This window comes from Anopheles coluzzii, chromosome 2, assembly GCF_943734685.1.
Source record: "Anopheles coluzzii chromosome 2, AcolN3, whole genome shotgun sequence".
NCBI classification, from domain to species: Eukaryota; Metazoa; Arthropoda; class Insecta; order Diptera; family Culicidae; genus Anopheles; species Anopheles coluzzii.
This window is the reverse complement of record NC_064670.1, coordinates 92854718-92880066: the sequence shown is the minus strand read 5'-3', so window position 1 is coordinate 92880066 and position 25349 is coordinate 92854718. Positions and strand designations below refer to the sequence as shown.

At 47.2% G+C, this 25349-nt stretch overlaps 2 protein-coding genes across 7 annotated transcripts in view; both read right to left on the bottom strand.

The window, feature by feature from the left end:
* The window catches only part of LOC120948896 (obscurin), a 70211-nt gene that overhangs the window by 39626 nt on the left and 5236 nt on the right, over positions 1–25349 (bottom strand). For 5 of the 6 annotated variants that reach the window (XM_040365737.2, XM_040365738.2, XM_040365740.2 and 2 more), the window contains exons 2-3: positions 22507–23011; positions 20201–20472 (exon numbers count right to left, since the gene is read on the bottom strand). In XM_040365737.2, coding sequence (XP_040221671.2) covers positions 20201–20472; positions 22507–22549 — 315 coding nt within the window. In that variant the 5' untranslated portion in view covers positions 22550–23011. The remainder of the gene's footprint in view (positions 1–20200; positions 20473–22506; positions 23012–25349) is intronic. The other variant, XM_040365739.2, reaches the window with a different exon arrangement.
* Positions 6821–14585, bottom strand: LOC120948898 (uncharacterized). The gene is made up of 2 exons (XM_040365748.2): positions 8459–14585; positions 6821–7225 (listed from the first exon to the last, which is right to left on the bottom strand). The coding sequence occupies exons 1-2, from the start codon at positions 13211–13213 to the stop codon at positions 7079–7081; spliced, it is 4902 nt and encodes a 1633-aa protein (XP_040221682.2). The 5' UTR covers positions 13214–14585; the 3' UTR covers positions 6821–7078.

The window sequence follows — 25349 nt, the reverse complement described above, 5'->3', positions numbered from 1 at the left end:
GTTCGAGAATTGAAAGCATTCAGCGCCTCTTTACCAGGATTGCCTTTCGTCGTTTGTTCGGTGCTGCCTCACTACCTCCCTATGAAACGCGATTGCAGTTATTCAATCTTCACTCCTTAAGCTTCCGCCGCCAAGTGTTTCAGGCTTGTTTTATTGGTGGCTTATTACTTTCTGCTACTGATGCTCCTGATTTACTCTCGTCCATCTCGCTGTATGTTCCCTCTCGTTCTCTTCGTCCACGTGATCCTCTGTCAATTGAAACACGTCATACTCTTTATACTTTCAATGACCCTCTTCTGTCCTGTTTCAGGTTGTTTAACCACTTTTACTATCTCTTTGATTTCGACTCCTCTCTTAACTCTTTCCGTAACCGTATTTTTTCTTCTAATTCCCTTTAATTATTCTCCTTAGTTTTCTATTACTCTTTTTTTTATTTTTGTTAAGTTTATGATAGTCTCTACGCTCTACTCTTGTTTTTTTTTTCTTTTCTTTTTTGCTAGGTCAAGACTAGGTTAGTTAGGCTTAGTTTTTCATGAATTATTTTGTTTATTTGTTAGTATTAAATTAGTTTTAAGTCTATTATATTTAGCCTTGATGGCGGATATTGTATGAAATAAATGAAATGAAATGAAATGAAATGAAACTGTGATGCGGCTTTTTCGTTGCTTTCTAGATTAGCTCGGAAATGATCGTTTTAGTTGGTCATGTACCCATTTCATACTTAAATAATACCCATTTTTTATAAAATAACGTCACACAAAATTAGCTTTTGTTTTTCATCAAAAAACCATAGCTATGAATGAAAAATGAGCTCGACGGCACCGTCCATCGATACAAGAACGTCTAATTTACGAACACACCAAATCCTGGCGCTTTCAACACACTTGATCACACACAAATCAATAATTTCAGGCGTATCGAGTACTAATCGAACAGATATGGTAAAACAATTTCGAGCAAATGTCACTTAGGTTATGATAAATCGTTCGACTCATGTGTTTTAACTTATAAGTATTACTTCTGATATTCTTTTCTTTCTAATATTTTGTTTAGATATTGAACCTATCTTTACACAAATTTAATTGTGTTGTTATCGATTCAACTTTGTTTTAAAATTAGTCTTTAAAGCAACGCAAACGAGATTAACCGTCAATAAATTCCTTTAATTTTTCGACTTTTAGGGTACCTATATTAATGCATCTTTTCGCATGAGGTACGAAGACCCATCCCGTGGTACAGTCGTCAATGCGTGCTGCTTAAGAACGTGCCCGTCATGCCTTCAATCCTAGAATGCATCGTTCCTCCGTAGAAAGTACTGGTCATCCGGTTTCTTGATTCCGAATAAATCTTGAAAGCTTGTACAGGCTGGACATGCCCGCGCAGGACGTGTTACGTCAAGTAGAAGAAGAAGTTCAGAATCAGGTGTTTAAAAATTCCGAAAAATCCCAGCATTTTATTAGCAATCACATTTTGTACCGTTTGTTCTTACATGGGTACATAGTTTTTTTCATAGTTTTGTTATATTGTGCTTAAAAAAGTTACATCTCTTTTTTCTTTCTATTGTTAATTTATATCTATTTTTTCCTTAATAAGTCTGTTTAAACATAAATGTACAACGTCTATCTAACATGTAAATAAAAAGGTACAGCGAGAAAGTGTTTACAATATGAATCAACCTTAATAATACTTTCCACCTACATGCAGAAAAACGTTAATTGTATACACGAGAAGAAAAACCACCACCTCAGCCAACAGGATGAAACAAGCAATAACACACACACACTGCAGGTGTATTATTTTACCAATCCCGACCACCCACTTTCGCATCACTGTCACTGTCACAGCAACGTTGCGCCAGAGTTGGCAGTGGACAAAAAGTGCGGGTCGTTAACCACTAGGTCAGCCGAGCTTGCGGTCCTGTACCGCTGACCGTGAGCAGCATTCTCATTAGGCCGGGGCAGTTGCATGAAGGCTGTATGGACAAGTTGGGGTCGGATTTGCTTTCAAGTACTTTTCAGCTGCTCTTGACTCATCTCCGCCAAAATTTCCCTATCAACACACTTCCCTTACCATCATGCTTGCTGTGCCAATGAATCTCCTTGGACTTGTCAATCAAATCGAATCAACGAACAAATTTCAAACCGGCCACGCAACTGCACAGGATGCTGGAAAAGGCTGACAGAAGAAGGAAATCAAATACGAGTACAACCGTTTGCGAAGGTTGTTATACCCCGGTAATCCTCCCCCACGAGTGCTGCTGATCGGCTCGGAAGTGTCGATCATATTTCCCTCGCCATAAAACATAAATGCCAAACATGATCCTCTCCGGGCCGATCTTTACCTATTGGGATGCGTTTCCTGCGCGTCTATTTACAGTCCATGCGTGTGTGGTGCGGCAGTGCGAAAATAAATAATAAATAAAGTTTATTTTTGGACCACGTCTGGGAGTGCCGCTTCGTGCTCTTCGTGTGTGTTGCGTGAAAAGAGAGCATGGGAGTAGAGAGGGAAAAAACTTTCTTTGGACGCACGTACGCAGTTTGCTGTGTGTGATGTATCCATGCGAACGAAACTGTGCCAACTATTAGCAGTTCGGCCGACCACATAACTAAATGGTGGTGTGCCAGAGATGATACACACTCCAGATTTGGGCGAGCAATAAATTGCTTGTTTGTCGTAAACTTTTGCAAGCACAGAGTGTGTGTGTGCGTGTTTGTTTCGAAACGATATTATTCTTCGCGATCGCGACCAACGTATCCACATCGAGTGGTGTAGGTCAAAACACGGAAACGTGTGTCACGTGTGTGTGTGCGCGCGCGCGATCATCACGATTCATTCATGCACGCGTGACAAAACCAGCTGTTCCCGGCGGTGCACAGATGCCATTTGATTCGAGCACAGTGGATGAAAAATGTAGCAACGGAAAAGTAAATAACTGCTTCGCCGTGCATAAAAAGAGGAACGGAAAGACGCTACTTCCACCGCAAGAGCTGTAGGATGTCGATTGAGTCATCTTTGTGATCGGGGGAATACCCTTGTCGTTGTCTGTTTTTATTATGTTTGGGAAAGTCAACAAAACGATAAAACTCTGGTTGATCCGGTTTGGTTGCTAGCAGAGAGCGTAGAGTTTCTCCTATACTTCTGCTTATTTAAATGTTAATCTTTGTCCTACAGATTGTCCTGTGGCATTTTAATTTAAGGTTTAAAGACTGGAAGGGGCATTTAGCGTAAAAACTATAGTTCAGACCCAATCTCTGAAGACCAACTTGGTCAAGTTCTGCGTTAAAATTCAAGAATTAGCTTTCACCTCAAAAATTAACGACTCGTACTCCAAAAGGTTCTCCCAACAAAACCCCTGAACTCTGAAAGTGGAACACAGCGCAACCCGACACTGTCGTAAAGATTCTTTGGAAATTCAAGCAAGAAAAACTATCTAAAAAGAGGTGTGCCACGAAGAAGATGGACAGCTTTACGACAGAACGTATCAGTACGTTGCGTTTGCAACCTGTGCGTGGATGATTTATACGCGATTGAGCTGTCATCCATGTGTCTTTTGCTGTTGCTCCAAGGGAGTGTCCGCCTAGAACGAGAAGATTAACGCACTGATGTACAAAAAAAAAAAAATAAAAAGAATCCCATCGTCCATCATCTCCCCGATTGAGATCTTGCCGTTTGGAAACTATTGCCCGATGTAGCGGGTCACAGGCCACCGCGGTGGTTACATTTTGTTGCAATATTTTTAGAACTCCCGACTCCCATCAGGTGGCAGGTTGGCGAAACGCACTCTTGCCACCTATGCCCTGGACCGGGACGTGCCATTAGGACGTGCACGCGCACACACGGCACATTAAATCATTTAGTCAAAGAACCCGATCACCAGTAGCTTCCTCTTTTTTGTCTGCTGGTAAACGTTACTGGCCACTCATCTGGAGTTCATTATTGGTTACATTTTTCGCACCACGTGGTGTACAGAAAGTGGGCAGATCGTCGTTTTGCCCGGTGACGTCAAGCCCGGCCGGACGGACCCCTGGCGGAACAATCAAAAACATCTGCTGCCAGCAAAAGGTTTGCCACGAGGGGGTCAGCCGCGACATGCAAAAAACACTTTTGCAACAAAACGCTTTTTACGCTGTGGACCGAAAGTGCGAGCCGCTCCTACGCCAAAGTGTGATGATGCGTTCGTGATGACGCGCTTACGATGAGGTATGGTTTGCGTACCGCGGTGGCGGTTGGCGGCCCTACCCGTGTGTGCGTGTGCCTCATTATGTCCATCAACGAGTGGGCAATTTGCTTGCCTGTAATCGTTTTCTTCAGGATTTGTTCCGCGCTGCTCCAGAAGCGTGTCGAGCGAGAGTGGGAAAAGGCGGCACCTTTTATAATGCGAAGGTGTCATCATCGCGAGTAGCGCTGAATATATATAGATACTCGGTGCGGTGTGCGTGTATGGAGTTCATTCACATGAGGGTACCAGGAGCGCGTCTGACCTCCAGTGTGACACGCACTCTGTGCAAGCGCAAACGCTGCTCGGCACTTTCCATCTATTCTAATAGAGAGGGACCACTTTGGAGTACATTACTTCAGGAAAGTGTTCTAGTCATAAGTGACTTGATTTGTACAGGGTGACTTAAAAACAGAATGTGACAAGAATTGTTGAAGAAGATACAGGGTTTTCAAGGATTATATAGACATGTTCAGCGAGTTGTAGATTCGTTCAGGCATATAATAGACTCTTTAAGCGAGATATAGAATTGTTCGGAAGTAGGCGTAGACATGTTCAGCGATTCTGTAGAGCTGTCATTTGTTTTGTTTACACACTGTGCCGCAGGGTTCAATTTTTCATTCTTAAAAGTCCTAAAAGTAGCTAATAATCATTCCTCAAGCTGTTTAATACATAAATTAGTTGAAAAAAGCTTATTTTTTCAAAAACTGTTTGTTTACCTCCTGATGAGAAAGATCCAAGCTGCAGTCCAAGGGGTACGAAAGTGACAGCTCTACAGTATAACCGAACATGTCTACGCCTACTTCCGAACAATTCTATATCTCGCTTAAAGAGTCTATGATATGCCTGAACGAATCTACAACTCGCTGAACATGTCTATATAATCCTCGAAAACCCTGTAAGTATTGTTGGTACATCCAATGCTGATAGTACTGAGAGAACTCACAAGAGGGCGCTGCTAAATATCTTCCAACGACTGTAATTACTAAGAACTATTACTATGAAAGCGCATTCTAACATCAATATCTATTTCTTTATAAAGAATTTTCTTGCGGGAAATTCGGACTGCTCCACTCATAGGCAAAGGCACACCCGATCCACCCTGTACGCATGATCGTACGCCGTACGCAAAGTGATGCGTTTTCTGCGCGTACCCGTCCTCCTGCGTGAACGCGTTGCAAACCAATGATGCGGCGAACGGAGCGGGATGAGAGCTATTTTAAGAATTATGCAACCGAAGAACCGAAACACACCAGATACACCACGCTCTGCCCTTTTGCCACGCAAACGGTCGATATGCTTTATGTATCTGCAGACCGGAGAGCAGGCCAAACCGACACAACAGACACACTGGCCCGCACAGGAGCACAAGCCGAAATGGGGCGCACGCATACAGCATACATCGGCGCATCGAGCGTTGTACGGTTTGGTAATCGCTAATCCGCTAATAGCAGGTGAAGCAGCCAGCAGTCGACGTGTCATCTTCGTCATCTTCATCACGCAGAAGGTGAGTGACACATGTGAGCCAATTTGGGACGCTTCCAACAGCGGATCATCTAATGAGAGCTAATGAAACAGGACCAGGACCATTTACACCAACGGTGAGGACCACTTCCTCATCACGGTAAGTGAGTGCGTGTACGATTGCGCTACACGTGGTAGACATTGGGGAGGAGATTAAAAAAAAAGGTTGTGAAGATTTTTCCGACGAGTCCGAGGCTTTTCGAAGAATTCATTGAACCCCCGAGAGCAAACTCTCTGTATGCGCAAGAATAACAAACAGTGCTTATGTTGAACGAGTTTTACGACTCCAGACATCCAGAGATCGTATCATTCGATCATTCAACCGTCGTAAAGTACTCCTCTTCGTACGTAAGGCAAGATTTTCAAAGCAGTAATTCATCATGCAGACGTTTACAGTGATGTTTGTTTGTGCTTTATGGTGCGTTCCAGTTGCATAACTCGAACGAGTTCTTGAAGAAAGAACGTCCCTATGTGGGTCAAGCGCAGCCAACAGAACATGTTGCAATGTTTTGTGAGGCGTTGCTTTGAAAATCCCGTCCCTTAGAATGTCTTTGAATATGACAGCATTACTGGATGTACTGGCAGGTAATATCCAGCACTCGCGCCAGACTTCTGACACACGTTTGAGAAAGTATCTTAATGACCTTGTGCGCAAACGGGTGTGTTTGGCCGCCTCCAGTTTGCGTAGGGGAGGGAGAAGGGGCAAAATCTTCACAGTCCATTAGCATTTGCTACTGCGTTGTGCGATCGTAATGATGAAGATGAGTGGTTTTGCGCCTACAAACTGCGCCCTAGGAAGCTGGCACCGACATGATTTACGTACGCGCACAGCGGCGGCACGTCTTCAAAACGTCTCCATCCCGTTGACTAATTACGCGATCGCGCAGTTCGGGAGAGTATCAAATGTACGACGACAAAATGAAATATTAGCTTGCATTCATTGGCATTGCGGATTTTTTGTGTGTGTTGTTTGTACGCTACGGTATCCAGCTGCAAAACGTCAGCACAAAGGCAAACAGGGTGATATATCACGTAAGGAAGCGCTTAGTAGAAAATAAGAAAAAAAAGGAAAAAACAAAGTTAAAGCAAGTTGCTCCAACGGAGGGATGTGTATGTTTTATTTGTGCGCAATTTACAGGTTTCACAGTTTTACCCAGGCAGGATTGGGATGTGTACACACTCCGATTGGTGAATTCAGTTCAGCAGCTTTCGTCTTATCGTCCTAAACCTAACAAACCTAATGCTAAATCTCAATCAGCAAAAAAAGAGTCAAATGGTAGCACCTAAAGAGAAAAAGATCCTGCGTCACAGCGTCGCAGCAGTCAGCCTGCTTGGTGATCACTTCCAGCTCGTCCAGTCGTGGACGCTCGCACGGGACGAGGACCGGTGGAGCGAGTCCCGGCTGTTGGAGCGATAGCAGCTCGACGGGTCGCGGCCTTGCGCTAGCGAGGCCTTGATCGCTATCCTCATTGCCATCGGTAGAGTCTGCTGAAACGAATTGTGAAGTGAGCGCGTGAGTGTTGAGCGATCGTGTACGGAGAGGCGGGTTTTAAGGTTTAACGTTTTGCAGATGTTCCACATTACATGCGATGCTGGCGATGCTTTTTAGCAATTAATGGTGTGGTTGAAGCTTGATCATGACCGACATTATCCAGCATCCCGAGCGTACTCGAAGAATGGCAGTATAATGCCGATACGACCGCAGCCTAACCCGCATCCATCCGCAGGCATCCGCATCCGTCTGCTCGATCGATCGGAACATACCCTTATTAAGCGTACACTATTTATAGACGAATCATTGCAGCCGTGTGGATTGGGGTGGAAGTGCAGAAGGTACCGAGGAACCAAGCGGAGACGTCGCGAGTTCGCACATGATGATCCATTACCCAACAAAAATCACTGAAGCACCGAAAAGATCACGCGTATGCGTGAGTGTGTGTATGTGTGCTCTTGCGGCTCGTCGTAAGAGCAACGAACGATAAAAATAGACATCTCCCACTTGCTCTACGTCCGTATCTACGGCGAGTTAAGTAGAATTGGTAGAACCCCGAAATTGAACCTTCTCTTGTTTGCCATTATCATACGACGGACACCAACTGTGTTTGGTTCGCTAGAATTACTTCAAACTGTACGTCTTCTTGTTCGGTGGTCATGGACCAGAAGTCATTCCAAGAACCGGGTTGCTTTTGGGGGCGGTAGAGTTCATTAATTCGTGTTTACTTCGGTCCAGGTCATAGTGGGTTAACCTACTTTTTCCATTTGCTTTTACATAACAAAGCGAGTGGAGCGTTCCACACGGGCATGTCATTAATAATGCACCCGTGTTAGCAAATAGAGACTAAGCGCTGACAAGATATGATCATCTTTATCGAAAACAACATGTTCGTTACGCCAACGCACCAAACGATCATCAAGATCAGAAGCACCAGATTATTGAGAAGATTAATTTCTGAAAACAAACTCATCTCACACAGCAAGCAATGATCGTGGACCATGTCCACGCTGCGTGCTCACCACCACAGCACCCAGCAAGCAGAGAAGAATGAAGAAATGTCAACTGCCATCTTGTCGGTTGTCCTTCAAAACTTGATTATTTGGCTGCTCGGCCCGCTCGTCTATAATTAGTGTGCGCTTAATTTGCCCTTCCGAAAAGAAAAGCGCTTTGCGGTGTTTGGGGAAAAGCCGAGGACGGGTGTGCCAAGGAACAGAGCAACCTACCTTAACATTGTCTGCCTTTGCCGGGAGGTAATGCTGGCTGTGATGATGATGATGGTGATGCTGCGGCGGCTGTGTGTGATGCTGCTGATGCTGCTGCTGGTGCTGATGCCTTGGTACATGCTGCTGCAGATGCTGATGATGTGTGACGACCGTGGGGAAGGTGTGCAGCGGTTGGTATAGTGGTTGCATTGGTGGCAACGAACCCACCGGATGGTACCCGTTAATTGGCGGCAGCTTCCGACTCACCAACCGCGGACTGAACGATTCCTGCCGCTCAACCTTCCGTCCACTGCTACCGTTGGCAACGGGCACGATCGGAACACGCAACGATCCACGGCGCGACAGCGGCCGATAGAAGTACGCCGCCTCATCCACCTTGTCCAGCGCATCATGGCTGCTGCTCCCGCTGCTACTAAGCGTCTCGTAGTCCGGTTCCTCCTGCACCTCGCAGGTGTACATCGAAAACCGGTGCAGAAACCGGGGCGTAATGCGCAGCGCCGACAGCACGTTCATCGGCTGGAAGTGCCGAATGCCGTCCTCATCCAGCACAGTGTACGCGATCTTGCCCGCCAGCACCTCGTGGCTCGATTCGCGCGGTATCACCGCCTGTATGCCGCGCTTGATGATGAGGAACGCTTTCGGGCATTGCCGCTGGCACTGGCCACTCTTGAGGAAGAACTCCTCAATTGCCAGCTGATTGTTGGTGTAGAACAGCGACAGCGGTACATCGCGCGACGACTCAATGACCGGCCGGCGGGCGGGCGCATGCGACAACGCACCGCTCTGCCGGATCAGCTCCCGCAGCTTGTCGCTCTTGGTGGCGTGCGCCGGCGTCCGCTCCAGCCCCTCCATCAGCTCCCGGTACTCGTCGTCATCCTCGGCCAGCTGCTCCATGATCAGCACCCGGTTGATGATCGTAAACAGCTCGTCCTCCTTGTGCAGATCGCGCAACGCGCCCGGATGGGTCAGCAGGTACTGCAGCGCTTCCGCCTCCTTCGCGTGTCCGAGCGCGTGCGCCAAACCCTCCGACTTGCGCAGCAGATTGCGCAGCGTGTCGTGGGCCCGCGGATCCTCCACCAGCTCGGTCAGGGCGGCCTGGGCGCGCTCCTGAATGCTGTCCACCAGCGCGGTTTGCAGTATCTCCGAAATGTTCACGCTGTCCTCCACCACGCCCGAGCTCTTCAGGCTGGTCACGATCGTGCGGAACAGCTGCTCGTCCTTCTTGAGCAGATTGACGAACGCTTCGGACATGCCGCCGTTGCCGAGGAGCTGGCAGAACTCGTCGATTGCGCCGGTCGGTAGGGCGCTCGGGCCAGCACTAGTGCCGTCCTCCTGCACCGCGTCCTCCTCCATCAGGGCCGTCAGTGTGCGCAGCTTCTGGTCGATGTTGCTCTTCACGATCGTGCGGTTCACGGCGCCAAACAGATAGTCGACCGCTTCCGGCGACTGTATTACGTGCTGGAGCTCCTCCACCGTGTACTCCCCGGTTGAGGCTTTGATCGCTTCCGCAATCATCTCGTAAAGGGACCGTTCCGGAGCGTTCGGATCTGACGGTGTGTCGGTGAGAATGGAGGCCAAACTGGCGGCCAGTGCTTCTACCACACCGATCGACCCGTTGCAAACTGACTCATCTTTCGGGGCGTTCGACTCACTGTACTGCAGCGACTCCCGGTCCACCTTCCGGCAGACCTGCTTCAGCCCGTCGAATATGCTCTCCAGCACGTCCAGCTTCGCCCCCGGCAGACTGTTCTCCGCCAGGAACTGCTGTAACGCTGCCCGCTCTTTCGTGCTTTCCAGCACGTAGTCCACCGCGGACGCTTCCACCTGCCGACCGATCGGCATGCCCGACTGGGCCAAGCTCTGGAGAATGGTGCTGTCCAAGCTGACGACCAGTGTGCTCTCGCCCGAAACGGCCCCACCGTACGCCGGCTGACTTGGCTTCAGCAGCTTGAGCTCCTCCGGCGTCACCGTGAAGCTCTGCACCGAAAACTCTTCATCGCCGTCCTCGTTGTCCTTCAGGTCGGGCGCCACAAACCGCGGTCCATCCGCCGTCTGGACGATGCGCCCCGGGATGAAGGTGACGCGGCTGTCCGACTCCACGACCCGGCCCGGCACAAACCGGGGTCCATCGTCCGTGTCCACGATCTGCCCCGGCACGAACTTTTCCCCATCGTCGTCCGTGCTGATCACCTGTCCGGGGATGAAGGTGGGTCCAGCGCGCGTGTTGATGATCTGCCCCGGCACAAAGCGCGGTCCGTCCGGGGTTTCCATCGTCTGACCCGGGACAAACTTGGGCCCGCTCTTCGTTTCGATGATCTGCCCCGGGACGAACTTCATGCCTTCGGACGTTTCGATCACTTGGCCCGGGACGAACTGTTCGCCACGGTCTGTGAGGACTACCTGACCTGGGATGAACCCATCGTCTTCCGTCTTTATGCCCGGTATGAACTTGGATTCGGCGAGTTGTTTGACTAGTTTCCCTGGTACTACCTTACCCGCCGGGAGATGCTCTCTTCCGATGCGTTCCGGGTAAAACTCCACCCCGGTGTCGTTCTGCACCAAATGACCAAACACACAGAGCGAAGGTTCCTCGATCGCAAGTCGCTCTCCGTCCACTACCAGTCCAACGGGTGAAGCCTCACTGAATCGTACTGCATCGATGGTAGAAGCCAACGCAAAGGACACTTCCCCACCAGGGCCGATCGTTGTCGTGCCCGGCATAAACACATCCCCGTGCTTCGTGTGTACGATCTGTCCCTCGACAAACTTCGAGCCTTCCTTCGTTTCAATGTTAACGCCCGGCACAAACTGTCCATTGGCGTCCACAATGCCCGGCACGAACGAGTCCCCTGCGTACTGGCCCGGCACAAATCGCGAACCCTCCGCCGTCACGACCGTTTTACCCGGGACGAATCGATCCTCACCACTGCCAGGCACGCTCACCGTCTGACCCGGCACAAACACCAGCTCACCGTTTGCGTTCGGTACGTTCTGGCCCGGGATGAACCGTTCCCGACCCTGCACTGTGATTGTTTGTCCGGGGATGAACCGCAAACCGGCCGGAGTTTCTATCGGCTGTCCTGGCACGAACTGCCCGGTACGCTCGTCCACAACGCCCGCAATGAACTTGCTCACTCCCTCGGGCGTTACGATCGTTTGACCCTGCACGAAGCGGGGCTCGCCGTTCACCGTCAGCACCTGGCCGCACACGAAGCCCTGCCCTGCGATCGTTTTGCCCGCGACGAATGCGTTCGAGGCCTGCTTGCCGGTCCGCACCGTCGTTACCTCGCCCGGAATGAACTGGATGGTGCCGTCGTGCCCGGTGATGGTAACGCCTGGGACGAACTCCAGCTCGCCGCTGGTGGTGCCGGTGCTGGGGAGCGACTGTCCCGGTACGAAGGTGGGCTTTCCACCGACCAGCACCATCTGGCCGGGCACAAACACCGACTGGTGGTTCACGATCAGCTTTACACCCGGCACTCCATCCACCTCGGTCGGTGCTGCCTGCCCGAGATGAGCCATAACGGAGGCAAGATCGTCCAGATGGGGCAGCAGCTCCGCCGACCCGGTCAAGCGGTCCTCCAGCAGTGCGAGCTGTTGTAGCATTTCCGGTGTGAGTGCATCGATCGCTGCATTCCGTTCCGCCTTCAGCTCCACCTTCACCGGCGTGATCGTTCCAACGTACGAAGCCGCCTCCAGCCCGGCACAATGCTCGAGCAGCGCCTCGTCCACCGACAGCTTCTTGGCGGGCAGCACCACCGGCACCACACTGAGCGGTACCGGCAGCGCACTCACACTACTCCGTACACCACCCTCCCCACCCTGCGCGTTCCGATCGGCAGCCTCGCGCTCCAGAGTGCTCCAGTCCCACGATTCGATCAGCGGCTTCACCAGATCGCCCAGCTCCGGTTCCTGCTCGAGCAGATGCTCGTTCAGCCGCAGCGCCTGCAGCTTCTCCGCCCGCTGCCGCTCGCGCCGCTCCGCCGCCAGCCGGACCGCCTTCTCCCGGTGCTCCTCGATGAAGCGCTGCTCCTGCTCGATCTGTTCCTCCTCGACCCGCTCCTTGCTTTCGAAGATGTTCGCAATGCTCGACAGGTTCGAGCGCGGCTTCGGTTTCGGTCGCTTCGCGTCCTCCTTTTCCCGCCGCTTGATCACCTCCTCCCGGGGGCCCTCACCCTCGTACAGTGTGTCCGCCTCCAGCGGGCTGTGCTGGAAGTTTTGCAGCGGCACACTCACGCTGTTGCCTTTGCGCAGTTTTATCAGCAGCTTGTCGGACTCTTTCGCGAGCAGCACATCGCGCACGTCGCCATCGCGGACGGCCGCCTCAAGCCGGGCCGGGAACACGAGCCCAAAGTTGCGTTCGTCCACCCGATACACGTACAGGCTCTGCTCGAGGGGTTTCGTTTTGGCCTGCAGGATGGCGGTAAGGGTACGCTGCGCCTCGTCACTATCGTCCAGCACGGGCAGGACGTACCGGAAGGCGCACAGTACCTCGTGCCGGCGCCGTCCGTACACACCGGGCTGGTAGTGGTGCGGTTCCAGCTCGGCCGAAACGTTCGTCACCCGGCAGCGGTCTGCACCGGCACTGCGCTTTACGAGCGTCACGGGGATGAAGTGGTGCGATGGGAGGCCGTACGATTTGCCCGTCACGCGACAGTAGCGCTTGGCGGCGGCCGGCGAGATCGGCGGCAGCATCGGGAAGTAGTTGGGCTTCGGTAGCGACCGACATTTGCCCGTGATGCGACAGAACGACATGGTTGTGGCCGGTGTTTGCTGATTCTCTGATGCTGAAGAGTGGTTCGTAAGAAAGTTGGAGCTCTCGGCTGCGTTTTAAAACACTTTCATTCCTTTCGATTTAATTTATATACAAACACAACAGGCGACGAACGCGTTTAAATTCCTCCACGTGCGTTTGTGTTAGTTTTTGTTTCCCCTCGCAGGAGGGAAAATTCCTACCCAGAGAGCAGCCGTTGGAATTTCGGTGTCTCTATCTGTCTTCACTATCCAAAAAAAATGCCCACACCGCACTGGTGGTCTACTTTTCCCCTTCTTTTTTCGTTTGCATTTACACACTTCCACAGCACACACGTGTGTGTGTGAGTCAGCTATTTTCCTGGTGCGCTTTTTCCGGACACTCCGGCTGCGTAACACCGATGCGTAACGCAATACCGGCGATGTCTAGGCCGGAATGTTTATTTTCGGCCAGCCCTTATGCTTCTTCGCTTCCAACGCGCTTGTGTTTTTGGGTTGCACTTTCTCTCTCGATGTTTGGTGTTTGCGGTTAAAAGTGCCAAAAATTGGATTGCAAATCGTTCCTGCAAGGCCCGTCCACTTCGACCTTTCCAATGGGGCCCAGCTCTTTGCTCGGGTGCGACTTTTTCACGTGAAAAAACGAAACGATCGCTTCTCGTTTGATGGATGTTTCGTGACTTTTCGACTGTCGTAACGCGGCTTTGAACGCCACTTTTGGCAGTGAAAACCCTACCCACGGGGAAACAAACTTACACACACTGAAACTCTTTGCGTACAGGTTCCCCCGAAAGAATTGTTCACCCCCGCGCCTACACGTTGAAGTGCGGGAAGTACACCTCTTTTTGTCGTTTTTGTCGTTTGTTTTGCTCTTCTTGTTGTTTGCTTTCTAAAAATATCTCGAATTCTTTCCCACTTTTGTCGCTGTTGAGCAAACGGTTTTTCTTGTGTTTTGCCTGTTGCCTGTGTATTCAGGCTTGAGAATTGGTCCGCGTTGTTCACAGTTTTGCCAATTGCCTTCGACTCACTTCACTTTCTATTAACGCTTTTGTAATGAACCACCAGAGCACGAACATGACCGTAACATGCGCTCCGACACACTGAAACGATCTTCTCTTTCGATCTTCCTTTTTCCAACAATTGCACTAGCCTTTTTTTTCTTGTGACTGTTTTCACTTTTTCAAACTTTTTTTTTCCGTTTTATATCACAATGCTTTTTAACAAGCCTTTAGACGCAAGCGTATCACGTGATGGTTCACTCTTTTATCACACTGTTTCACACTTGAGGCCTCGGCGCCAGTTCGGCCCTTTTGCAACGGTTAAGCCGTAACCGTACCGACCAACCGTCTCGAGCAGACTGACTGGGAAACTCTGCCTGAACGCTCTCACGCCAGCAAGGTGGAACTCGTTTGTTTAAATATATCAAAACTTTTCCCCTTCTTCCTGGGCAGGTTCGCCAATCTGTGCGCCCCACAAAACGGTGAGCAAATGCACCATTTACTAAAGTGAGAGAGAGGGCTGAGAGAGAACTTCCGAGAGAGTTCGTTCATTGATCCTCGTGGAATCCGTTGGGATTTCCCCTTGCAAGATCACGCGATCACTTGGCAGCACGATCACGAGCGCACCGTGACTCATCGGAAGAGTTTCATTCTTCTCTTGTTCTGGCTCTCTCTCTCTCGCTCTCTCATTTTCAAACAATTTTATTTCTCTGAGATGAGAATGGTGCAGAGAAATCTCTGGTGATTGTTCGACTTACCCACAAGCCGCAAACAAACGCAGGTGAAACGGTGTGACCAAATCCTTCCAACAACGTTTAATGAGGCATACCGAGGGGGAGGAAGTTTTTTTTTAATTTCACATTTTTTCACCCTCGCTTGTGTGCCGCCATGTCTGTGTTGGAGCTGTGAAGGTGTAAAAATTACCAGTGGACCATTTTGTGACGGTAAATTGGACCATGATGGATGACGGTTCGGATCAGGGTTTGTGCGAGAAGATGCGTGAGGTGTCTTTGGTGGAGAAGAATTTGTGTTTTTCTCGTGCAACAAAATTTCTAAAGGAAAAACATAGCGTTGTATTGAGTTCTTGTTTTTTTTTCGTACCGTTCGTCACGATTACTCACCATTCAAAGGGGAGTAAACACGCTTGATCGTGTATTTTCGTGAACACACTAAAGCCACAATCACGTGGAATGTGAGTTTTACCTGAAATTTGGCAAACCGTAAGCAACGGAAGCACATTTGAACGCTTGCACTGTGGAAGCAGACGTTAGCGAAACGAAAAAGGGGCAGGAAAAATAACGCTTATTTGTAAACAGTATTGCTTCCCATTGGAGGGGAAATGAGTATCGCATCTGCAATTAATCATTCACAGTTTAAATGCATTGCACCAGTTTTGCATTGCCAGATCGAAAAAAAGACGAAAAAAATAAAAATAATGATTGACAACAAATAATCATCATTTCAAAGAACGTCTGTCAGAGCTGTGATAGAGACCTTGAGCTGAATGAGCACCTTCCCACATGGAACGTTTGATTTGTTTTCCAATCATTCCAATTATCCCATTCGGCCTGGAAATTCCAATTAGCGGTACATTTCAGAAACACGCAAAGCAAAAAAGTTGACAGAAGAAAGAACAGCCTCAGTGAGCTGACTTCCGCGAAGTGTAAAGTCGTTATTCACGTTCGTCTTTGGCCGTTTTCGACCAGAGCCAGTTGGTAAGGATGCTGCACGAAGGTAAGCAACTGTAAAACATGACGTGTAGCCTTGTTGCGGTGGCGTCAGGAGCAAGGAGGGGAGCGGGAGCGAACGCAAAGCAAGATCGAAATTAATCAAACTCAGAAGAATGGCACGGATGACGGTTTCTTTGTGAGCAATGTGAATGTGTGTGTGTTTTTTTGCTGTCTTGTATATTTAAGTTTGATTTTTCTTTGAAATAAGATTGACGGTGATGAAGTGGTGAAAAATGAGAAACAATACATTATCCGACAGACAGAGAAAGAAGAAAATTTGTATAAAATTGTAATTGAAATTGTAATAAACAGAAAAAAGAAATTCTGACAAAATACAAAGGTATCTAGAAGAGAAGTAGATGTCAATCATGGCTAAAGTCTTCAATTTAAACTGCTAAAAGTATGGCTAGCTTTAATCAGAATTCAACAAAGAAAAATATTCCATAAAATAGGTCCATCGCTATTCTGCTCCGAAGTGATCCTCCAACTTGTACCGAGTCAAAATTTAGTTGGTTACAAGCTCGTGGCTTTATTTATACTTGCTCCAATTACATGACTCACAATTTGTAATAACACCCCAACAAGAAATTGATCATAAATTACGTTATTAACTTCTTTTACATTGTAGGAGTTGAGATAAGGCATACGATTTATGTGCTGCTGATCTTCAAATTTATTATTAAGATGTGCCAAAAACACAAAAAACCTAACCAACCGAAGCAATCAAACGGATTATGAAACAATAAATCTTTCACCTTTGCAACTCGAGTGAAAATTCAAAAACCCATTGCAGCCAATTCAGTACAGTGCCGACGATCGCCGGCATCCTGCTGACGACCGGTACGGGAGTGAAGCGCCAGCACACCATCATAATCGTTAGCCACTGCTGCCGGTGATGAATGATCATCGATGGGGCGATCCCGTACGATCTCCCACCGAATCGGAAGGGCCGTTAGTTTAGCGTTCCATCGAAAAAATATGCCAAATTGGTTCGGTGACGTTGTGATTTCGACTGTCGAGGCAACGGTGCCATCGTTGCAAGCAGCAAGAGAACGTCTTGGCAAACAAAAAAAAATCTCTCGGTACTAAATGGACCATAACACGAGGCAGATGATAAATGATCTTGGTTGGTTCCGGTTTCGATTTCAAGCTGAACTTGGCGGGGTTCGTTTTCTTATACACGTGCCGTTAAGTGAATGCCGCTATATTGGGTTACGATTTGCGTTGATTGATTTACGAAACGGAGCGTCCGTCCGAGTGCAGCAAACGATCATGAACTCGATCAAGGTTTTCCCGCCTCCCGCAAGGCAAAGGTCAGTTGGATAAAAATATGTTTAAAAAAAACGGAAGCCCATCCCGACCGGAACTCACAAACGACGTGGACGTGATGGATGCTATTTGACAGTTTGCCATTTATCTGACGCCGTTTTTTGTTTTTAACCCACTCACGATCCAACACAGTGGCTAAGCCGACACTTGCCACCTCCCGGAACTGACAGCCGGCTAAATTAATGCCCCGATGCAGGCGGCGTGTGTGTGTGTGTGCAACTGCGTCCTGAAGCGCTGATGGAGCGCATCAATGCAGCGGGGCGAGCTGTCCGGCAAAGCCGACTGACAGATGCGATGGGTGGTGGATTAAGTGCAATGGCGGAAGCAGTGCGGAATGTCTGAGAGCGTTCCTGACGGTTTATGATTTTGTTTAACTTTTTCTCCCTCCGTTTCGTGTGCGTTGAGAATAAGGTTCGGTGTTTTGCAGCGGCTCAGTGCAGTGTCAGGTTTAATTTTTCTACGTCTTTCCGTTACTGTAAAACGCGCGTGATGAGGAATATTCCATGGCAAGTGCCAAATAAACCAAAAACACACGCAAACAAACACTAACGGAGAGATTAAAAGAAAACAAGTTAAATAAAGTTAAAAGAAAAACGGCTCAATAAAGGAAACATCGACCTGAATAATCAAGACACAACAGAAGGAGATGATTTAATTTTTACAGCGTGTGATTTAGGTGCTTTTTGATGCAATAAATAGACCTTGAATACCGGCACAAAGAATGGAGCATTTTATGCATCATTATAGTTCTCTCTTTTGTTCAAAATATGCATCCTTGCAACGGTTTGAACTTCCTGTTGTTGCATATTGTCCGAGGAAAAAAAAAAAGCAAACAAACATCGCCATGCCCGCATACAAGCCAAACCCGATGTATGCTCTCGGCACAATGATACGGTCGAGTGATCCTTCGCTGTAGCGCAACAAAACATAGCATCAACACCAACCTTCTGGCAGGGCTGAGTTGCCCGCCTGCACGTCCGAATCGTGTCAGGTTGCACACATCTGGCATGCATCATGCAGGGCCGATGGACTTTTCCTCCTGTCTATTCCCTAATTTTTCCTTCCCACTCCCTCAAGATAAAAGAAGCGATGATCTACTGCCCACCGGCTGTGGCTGGCAGTGAATCAACTCTGTCCAAGCCAACCTAAAAAGTGAAGCAAAAAGCAAACACCTTTCTCTTCCCATGCGGGCGGATGCGCCTCATCATCTTTGCATCGTTTTTGGCGGTCAATCTACCGCTAAAGAATGTAGTGAAACATTTGAATGAAACGCGACAAAAAAGCACACACACAGTAGGGATGCGTTTAAGTTTTGCCTAGAAGCGACAGCGTCCTTTATTTTTTGCTTTGTCGAATAAAGAAACAATTTCCACCAACCAACAACCATGCGCCTCCATCGTCTCGGCATCGTGAGTCAGCGGCATCGTGTGTCCGAGGAACTCGTTGTTACTTATTTAATCGTTCGGTTGTGTGTTCGAGTGACAAATGTTGTGCCCGGCCCGACAAGGGACAAGCTAATATTAATCAAACACACAGCCAAAAGCGGACGGCGGCTTGTTGTTTATGATTTATAAGGTTTAAAAACGATGACTGTGAACAGAATTATGGATGGGATGGAATCCAAATAGAAAGATATGTGACGGATCGAAGAAATAGAACATCTTGAAGCTATAAAATTATGGTTTAAAATAGTTGTTCTAAAATAGTTACAAGTAATAATCTGCAAATCATGTTTCGTCGTAAATTATTGTACATGAGTCTGGCGAATTCGTCTAATGCAAGGATCATTTAACAAGCTGCATCTGTGTCATTTTCATCCTCAAAGGTATCATATTTTCAGCGAACGTACAAGCGGACATCTTAATCGCCCGTCGATCTTCAAAGTAGGCGGATGCAGTTGAACTTATTCTGACACCCCCCCATGGGAAGGCGCGCACAGGCGATATAAATCCGTGCTACTTGCGTGCGGCTCATCGCGTGTCGTGAACTGTTTCACGACACGACCCATTCCTAAGCGATAGCACATAAAACGTGACGAGGCATGAATGATTTAATATTTCCCGCACGCCATCCTTTCCCGTTCTTTTGGCTCAACATACGATCGGATTAAAGGGCCCGTAGCACCCATTTAAGCGCGTTTAGTGTATATGTAGTGTATATGTACGACGAGTAGAGTATTTGAGAGTTTTTATTCAACAAAATAAGGAAAAGGAAGAATATGAATAACTTCATTAGAATTATCTCAATTTTTTAAAGAAATATTTAATGCGTTGCATTTTAAAAATAATTTCATCAAAATTGCTTCCAGATGTCGCTAGTGGCGGCTTGAACTTCGCAAGCATACGCACCCAACAAGTTGCCGCCAGAGGGCGCACTACGCTTCTTTCGAAAAACCACTTGCGCACAAACTTGCTTTGCTGTAGCGCAAGCTGGCTTTTTTCTAGTGACATGAGTTTAATTTTTTCTTTTTATTTTCTTCCTCGCATGTTTACTACACATATTTGCCTTTTCACAACACACAACACACTCGACCGTGGATTTTCCCACGAAGTAGCGAAAGATAATTTATTTTTAAAAACACCCATCTTCATCAATACACTCTGCCGCAAACTGCCGGCACACTGCCAGCACGGAGCCAGCAAGGCGAAGGGGCGCAAGCAAGCGGCCCCATCAGCGGAAGTGTGAGAAAAGAATGTGAAAATTGTTTAATTACGAGCTTGTGTGCGGCTCATGTTTGGCGCCGCCAAAGGTCTTGAAAGGTCTCCTGCGTCGGTGCTGTCGCCGCGACGGGGAACCTTCGCCAGTGTATCGAATTTGTAAGAGAAATGTATTTTTCCACGGGGGAGAAAAAAAACATTCACCCTGCCCTTGGTATCGGTCCAAATTAAAATAGGTATGAAAGATTTAATTTAAAAAAAACAGCAACTTGCACCTACCTTAAATCCCTCGCTAGGGTTATCGTCGTCGGGTTCGTTGGGATCGTTGGAGTAGCGCAGCCCGGAGGACGTCGTGTTGCATGGACGGTAGTGATAGATCGGCCTCGTCGCCAGTCGCTGTGACTCAGGGCGATGGGCCGCAACACATTCGGGCTCCCGGGTACGCTGGGAGGGCTGTGTTGCTGTCGGTTCGGCTGGGGGCGCCTGAGGTGCGCTTTGCTGGCGTTTCGACGGCAGAAGGATGTCTTCCTTGCTATAGGACACGCCGAAGTCTGCTGGCACGACGGGCAGGCAGCCGCGGAGAAAGCACAAAAGGAATGTAAATTAAATTGCGAACGCATTCAGCACACAATACACCCAACCCCGAAACGGTTAACAAATCGTTCATTAACATAAACAGATAAACGATACACGAAGAACACGGGATGGTGAGAGTTTTTGCGTGGGTAAATGTCTTAATTATGTTTCGAAATTATTTACGATCACGCGACATTTCATTCGAAAGGAACGCTTTGCTAATACAACCAATTAGTTTGTCGGCGAGGATTTAGTGGCAACGTTTACGTCACCCTCCACCAACAAACACATGGTATATGTCAGTTTGTTTTACCGTTTTACTAGGAAACACTAAACCGCCACTGTATATAGTCTTCTTTCGTCCTTTACTTTACTTTTTCACAACACATAAAACAGAAACACTTGAAACACTCAAACGCGAAGGTGTTAACCGGACGCGGGAATTGATGGTTTTGAGTTATTTCCTCTACGTCTAGGCACAGAGTGAACCTCAGTCGGGGCAGCACGAACAGATGTTTGTGTGGACACACAAAACGGTACACAACGAGCCAGGATCGGTTATGGATCGTAAAGTTTAACGATCCTCAGCCTGGTAAACAGCAACAAGCAAACGGCGGTTAAGCAGACGGGTTTTGGATTGTGTGAGAAAGTGTTAACAACAAAATGTAGGAGTGTTTATTATGTACCGTAAAAGTAAAAAAAAGATTAATTTTAAATAGAAAAGAATTTTAAAAACTTGTGAACTAAATAAAAAGGGAAAACGGTGGAGACGCCTAGTTATTTACTTGCAATGGTAATTAAATTAAATTTGTTAAACGTGATCATATTCAAATGTGTTATATGAAATGATCATTGTTCACGCGATCAAAACTGCATTCAGTATTAATTTGCATCACTCATTTTTGAACCGTAATATGTTTACCAAAACATGTTTCTTTTCAATCTACAAACATGAGTGAAATGAAAAAAAAAATAAAATAAAAAAAGCATCAAATGGAGCGTCTGATTTACGCGCCAAATGTTTTGCAACCCAGCATCCCAACATCGTTCGAGAATTAGGGCACCATTTTCGCATGTTAACAGATCGCAACGAGCTGGCCCCGTCCGCGCTCGAGGATCGTCATGTTTTGCACTGCACCGCTAAAGTAGCGCACGAATGTGCTAATAAAAAAGCCATAAATCACGGCCATCGGCTTTAATTACAAGGAGTGGCTCGCATTCATTTGCTACCCCTTCTTTGGCCGTCGCGTTTTGCAGCACAACAGCACAGCAGCAGTCCGCACGCTCTGTTGCAAGCGCAGTTTAATCAGCGTGCATCTAATTGACACGTTCGCTGCATCATGCTACTGCAGGTTACACCGTGGCTACGGTAATACGATCCTCATAAAAGGGGACCTCAAAAGAGAACCAAAACAAGAATAGAACGAAAAAAAACTGCACCCAAAATTAATGTGGCGCAACGTAAGGGTAGATAAATTTGTCACACATTTAAACACCGTTTAACACACGCATCACGCGTTGCGGTGATGGCTTCCTCCAACGATCGAACTGGTGCTGGTGGTGCGCGGGGCAACCAACCGATTGGACCTGCTGTCAACCAAATTTTCGATGAGCCGCACAAAAAGGTTCGTCGCGCGGTTCGGAAAGGTCTGTCGACAAAATCAACAAACACACACACATAAACACCCGTGCATGATGGACGGGTGATGCAGCACCCCTGGCATGACCTTGTCAACCGAAAGACATTTCTCTTTTGTCCTTGCAGTTCGTGTGAAGAGGTGTGAACATACTGTGTTACCTGTCAGCGATCGTTACCTTAGTGGAGAAGAGGAAAACGAAAACGCGTGTGGGTGGTGTGAAAGTAACTCTGCCCGACACACGAACACACACACGCACACACATAAAATACACAAACGGATGTAGTGAGAATTTGTTTTAGCCAACGAATGCCGGTGGTAGACACAACACAACATTGAGACACAACGTAGAGAAACGGCACGACACATTACCGGGTTTGACATCGGCGGTCAGGATTTCGTCTTTCAGCGTCATGCTGATGCGGCGGTCTTACAGGCTGACCACCCTCCTAGAAGCTACTAGGGCGCACAACAAGGGAACGGACGAAGGGAGAGAAAGAGAAAGAGAGCGAGGAGTACAACCGGCCTAAAGCCGGTCAGGTGGAAAGGGGAGGGAGGAGAAGGGAAAACCTTAGCTCTTATCACTTGCGATGGGTCGTTCGTGCTCGGTGGTTGGTTCAGGGAAGAGGGGAAGGCAAAATCACTCACTAACACTAACCGGAAGGGGAGGGGCTGGGAACTTTCTCCCAGCAAACTTTCAGTGCACGGTCGGGTGAAATATACTCACAACACTATACGTATGCACTACCAGACACTGCACTCGAGCAAGAAAAGAAAGCCACACACACACACACAATCGCACACGTGAGTATTCAATCGAAATGGACAATCGGGGAGGTTTTTTGCTTATCTGTTTCGCCTGATACTGGGGGAAAAACTATATAAAAACGAAGAATTTGTTTTTTTTTTTAATGTACACTTAGTCAAAGTTTTTCCGAGGAGCGTAAAGTATCATAAGAACAAGTTGAATAACCAATTTAATAACTTATAAAGTTCAAATAAAACGCAATAAATTGATAATTTTGCTACGCTATAAGCCTTACTTGTGTAGTAGGTATTCATACCTTTTTTTCTCATAGTTAAAGACTTATTTAGAACTTGAGTAAGTCCCGAAAAAGTAATCAAACATTTTATTTGTCAGTACGCATGATTAATGTAATGCAATGCGTTGACTAATTATTCGTCAATGTTGACGAAGCTTTACTAATCTTATATCAATAAATACACCGTGATCAAGAATTTTGAATACAAATTGTTGCGTTTATTTCACAACATGCTATTAATATCGATTGTGAAAATTTCAATGACATTTTTTGCATGTATTCATACACTCAGGTCAGATTTGATAAGTTACATTCCAAGATGAGTTATAGGTTTATTCTAAAACGCAATGAAACAATTAAGGGAAATTGTCGTGAAATATTGAAAAAGGGTGAGCCCCCTGGTGCTGTATTCAGAAGCCTCTAAACTCTTAATATTTAATTGAATCGTTAATAAAACGATCAATAGCTACCATCAGATACCACCTTTAGAAGACAGAGAACGATCTGATCGTCCAAGATCGGTACGGACGTAGAAAATATTAAGATGTGAGGGAACGAATTCGACGTAACGGTCTTTACGAAAAATGGCGTCACACCTGAAAAAGTCCTACTGATCGGCTCATAATATTGTACCAAAAAATCTTGGACTTAAGGCCTTAAAGAACCGTAAAGTTCATGGACTTTTCAGATCATTGAACCTTAAACAGGTTGGAAAGAAGCAAGATGATCTTGTCACGGCGCGATGTTTAGGGGACAATTTGTAAATTCCGGTAAATTCCTATTGGTTTTCATCGAAAAAGGAGTAAAAATCAACACCAAGCATTTTAAAACTGAAGTTTAGGTGAAAATTGTCGCCACAAACTAGCAGAAACTCTATGGAAAGGATCATTATGTATTTCAATAGGAAGGTGCACCCGCACACCCTGTCAACATTGGTCAGACATGGTGTAGAGAGAATTTAATAAATTTCGGACGAAAACAGATTGGCATCCTAGCTCTCCTGATTTGTATCCGTTAGAATTCTTTGGTTACATTGTTTGGTACATGTTATCCAAACTAAATGATCCTAAAAATGAAATTTCAATCAATATAGGGCTGTTAAAGAAACCAGAAAAAATGAAGGGATATACCCTTGGAATGAGTGAAGGAACACTCAGGAATAGAACATACAAAAACATGTATCAGTCAACCCAATATACTGCGTTGAATTTGTATCCTAACTTATTGAACACGGTGTAGTAACGATAATTTCAACAAATCTGAAAACATCCTTAGGAAACTAAGTTACGATGCTTTTAAGCGGACGCAGAGACACTGCCTAGGGATTACTATTCATGATTGGAAAATAGGAATCGTTCTACGACGAGGTATAGCACAAGATATTGCCAGCTGATCGTACCAGAATACACGCAGCTGTGTGTGATTCCCTATAGCTGAATGATGGCCGGGAAATGACATGCAAAATGCACTATAAAATCAACAACAGCCATCAAACGAGTCCATCACATGATCGCTCGAACCACACAGCGTGTCTTAAGCTCCCTCCAATTACCCCGAAGCAGTCAATATCAATTAGTGAAAGATGTGTGCGACATTCCGCAACCGGTGCCAACTGATCGGAATGAAAGACGGGCGTTACAAAAACACACGATCAAACGCAAACGCGGCCAATGATCTACAACCGAAACCTCCGACAATGAAACCTAAACGTTGGAAGGGGGTGTGGAGGGGGATGAGGAGGGCGCCTATACACGCACTTGGGGCTTGAACGATTTAAATTTAGTTCTCTATTTCATCACAATCCTCAACACTATGTCGTTGCATTTCGGTTCGTTTGACGATAAGTAAAGAAAAGAGGGAGAGACTTGCTTGGGGGGGGGGGGCACGCAATTCAATTACGCAATTGCGCAATCACGCGGATTGCGTGTTCGGTTGTAATGACCATCGCGTACCAATCCGGCACAAGGTGAAGCCGCGGAATAGTAGCCTCCTCTCTTCATCACTGCCAATCGGACCCAATATTTGCCAAGACCAACCTCAACGCAATCCGGGTCAGACACACACACACACACACAGCAGCGGCACGAATTGGCAGGTTGTTTTTTGAGTGACAAGCAGGTTGCAAAGTTTGCGCCATTTCCGCTTTTGCTTTCCGCCACGCCAAGTCTCGCA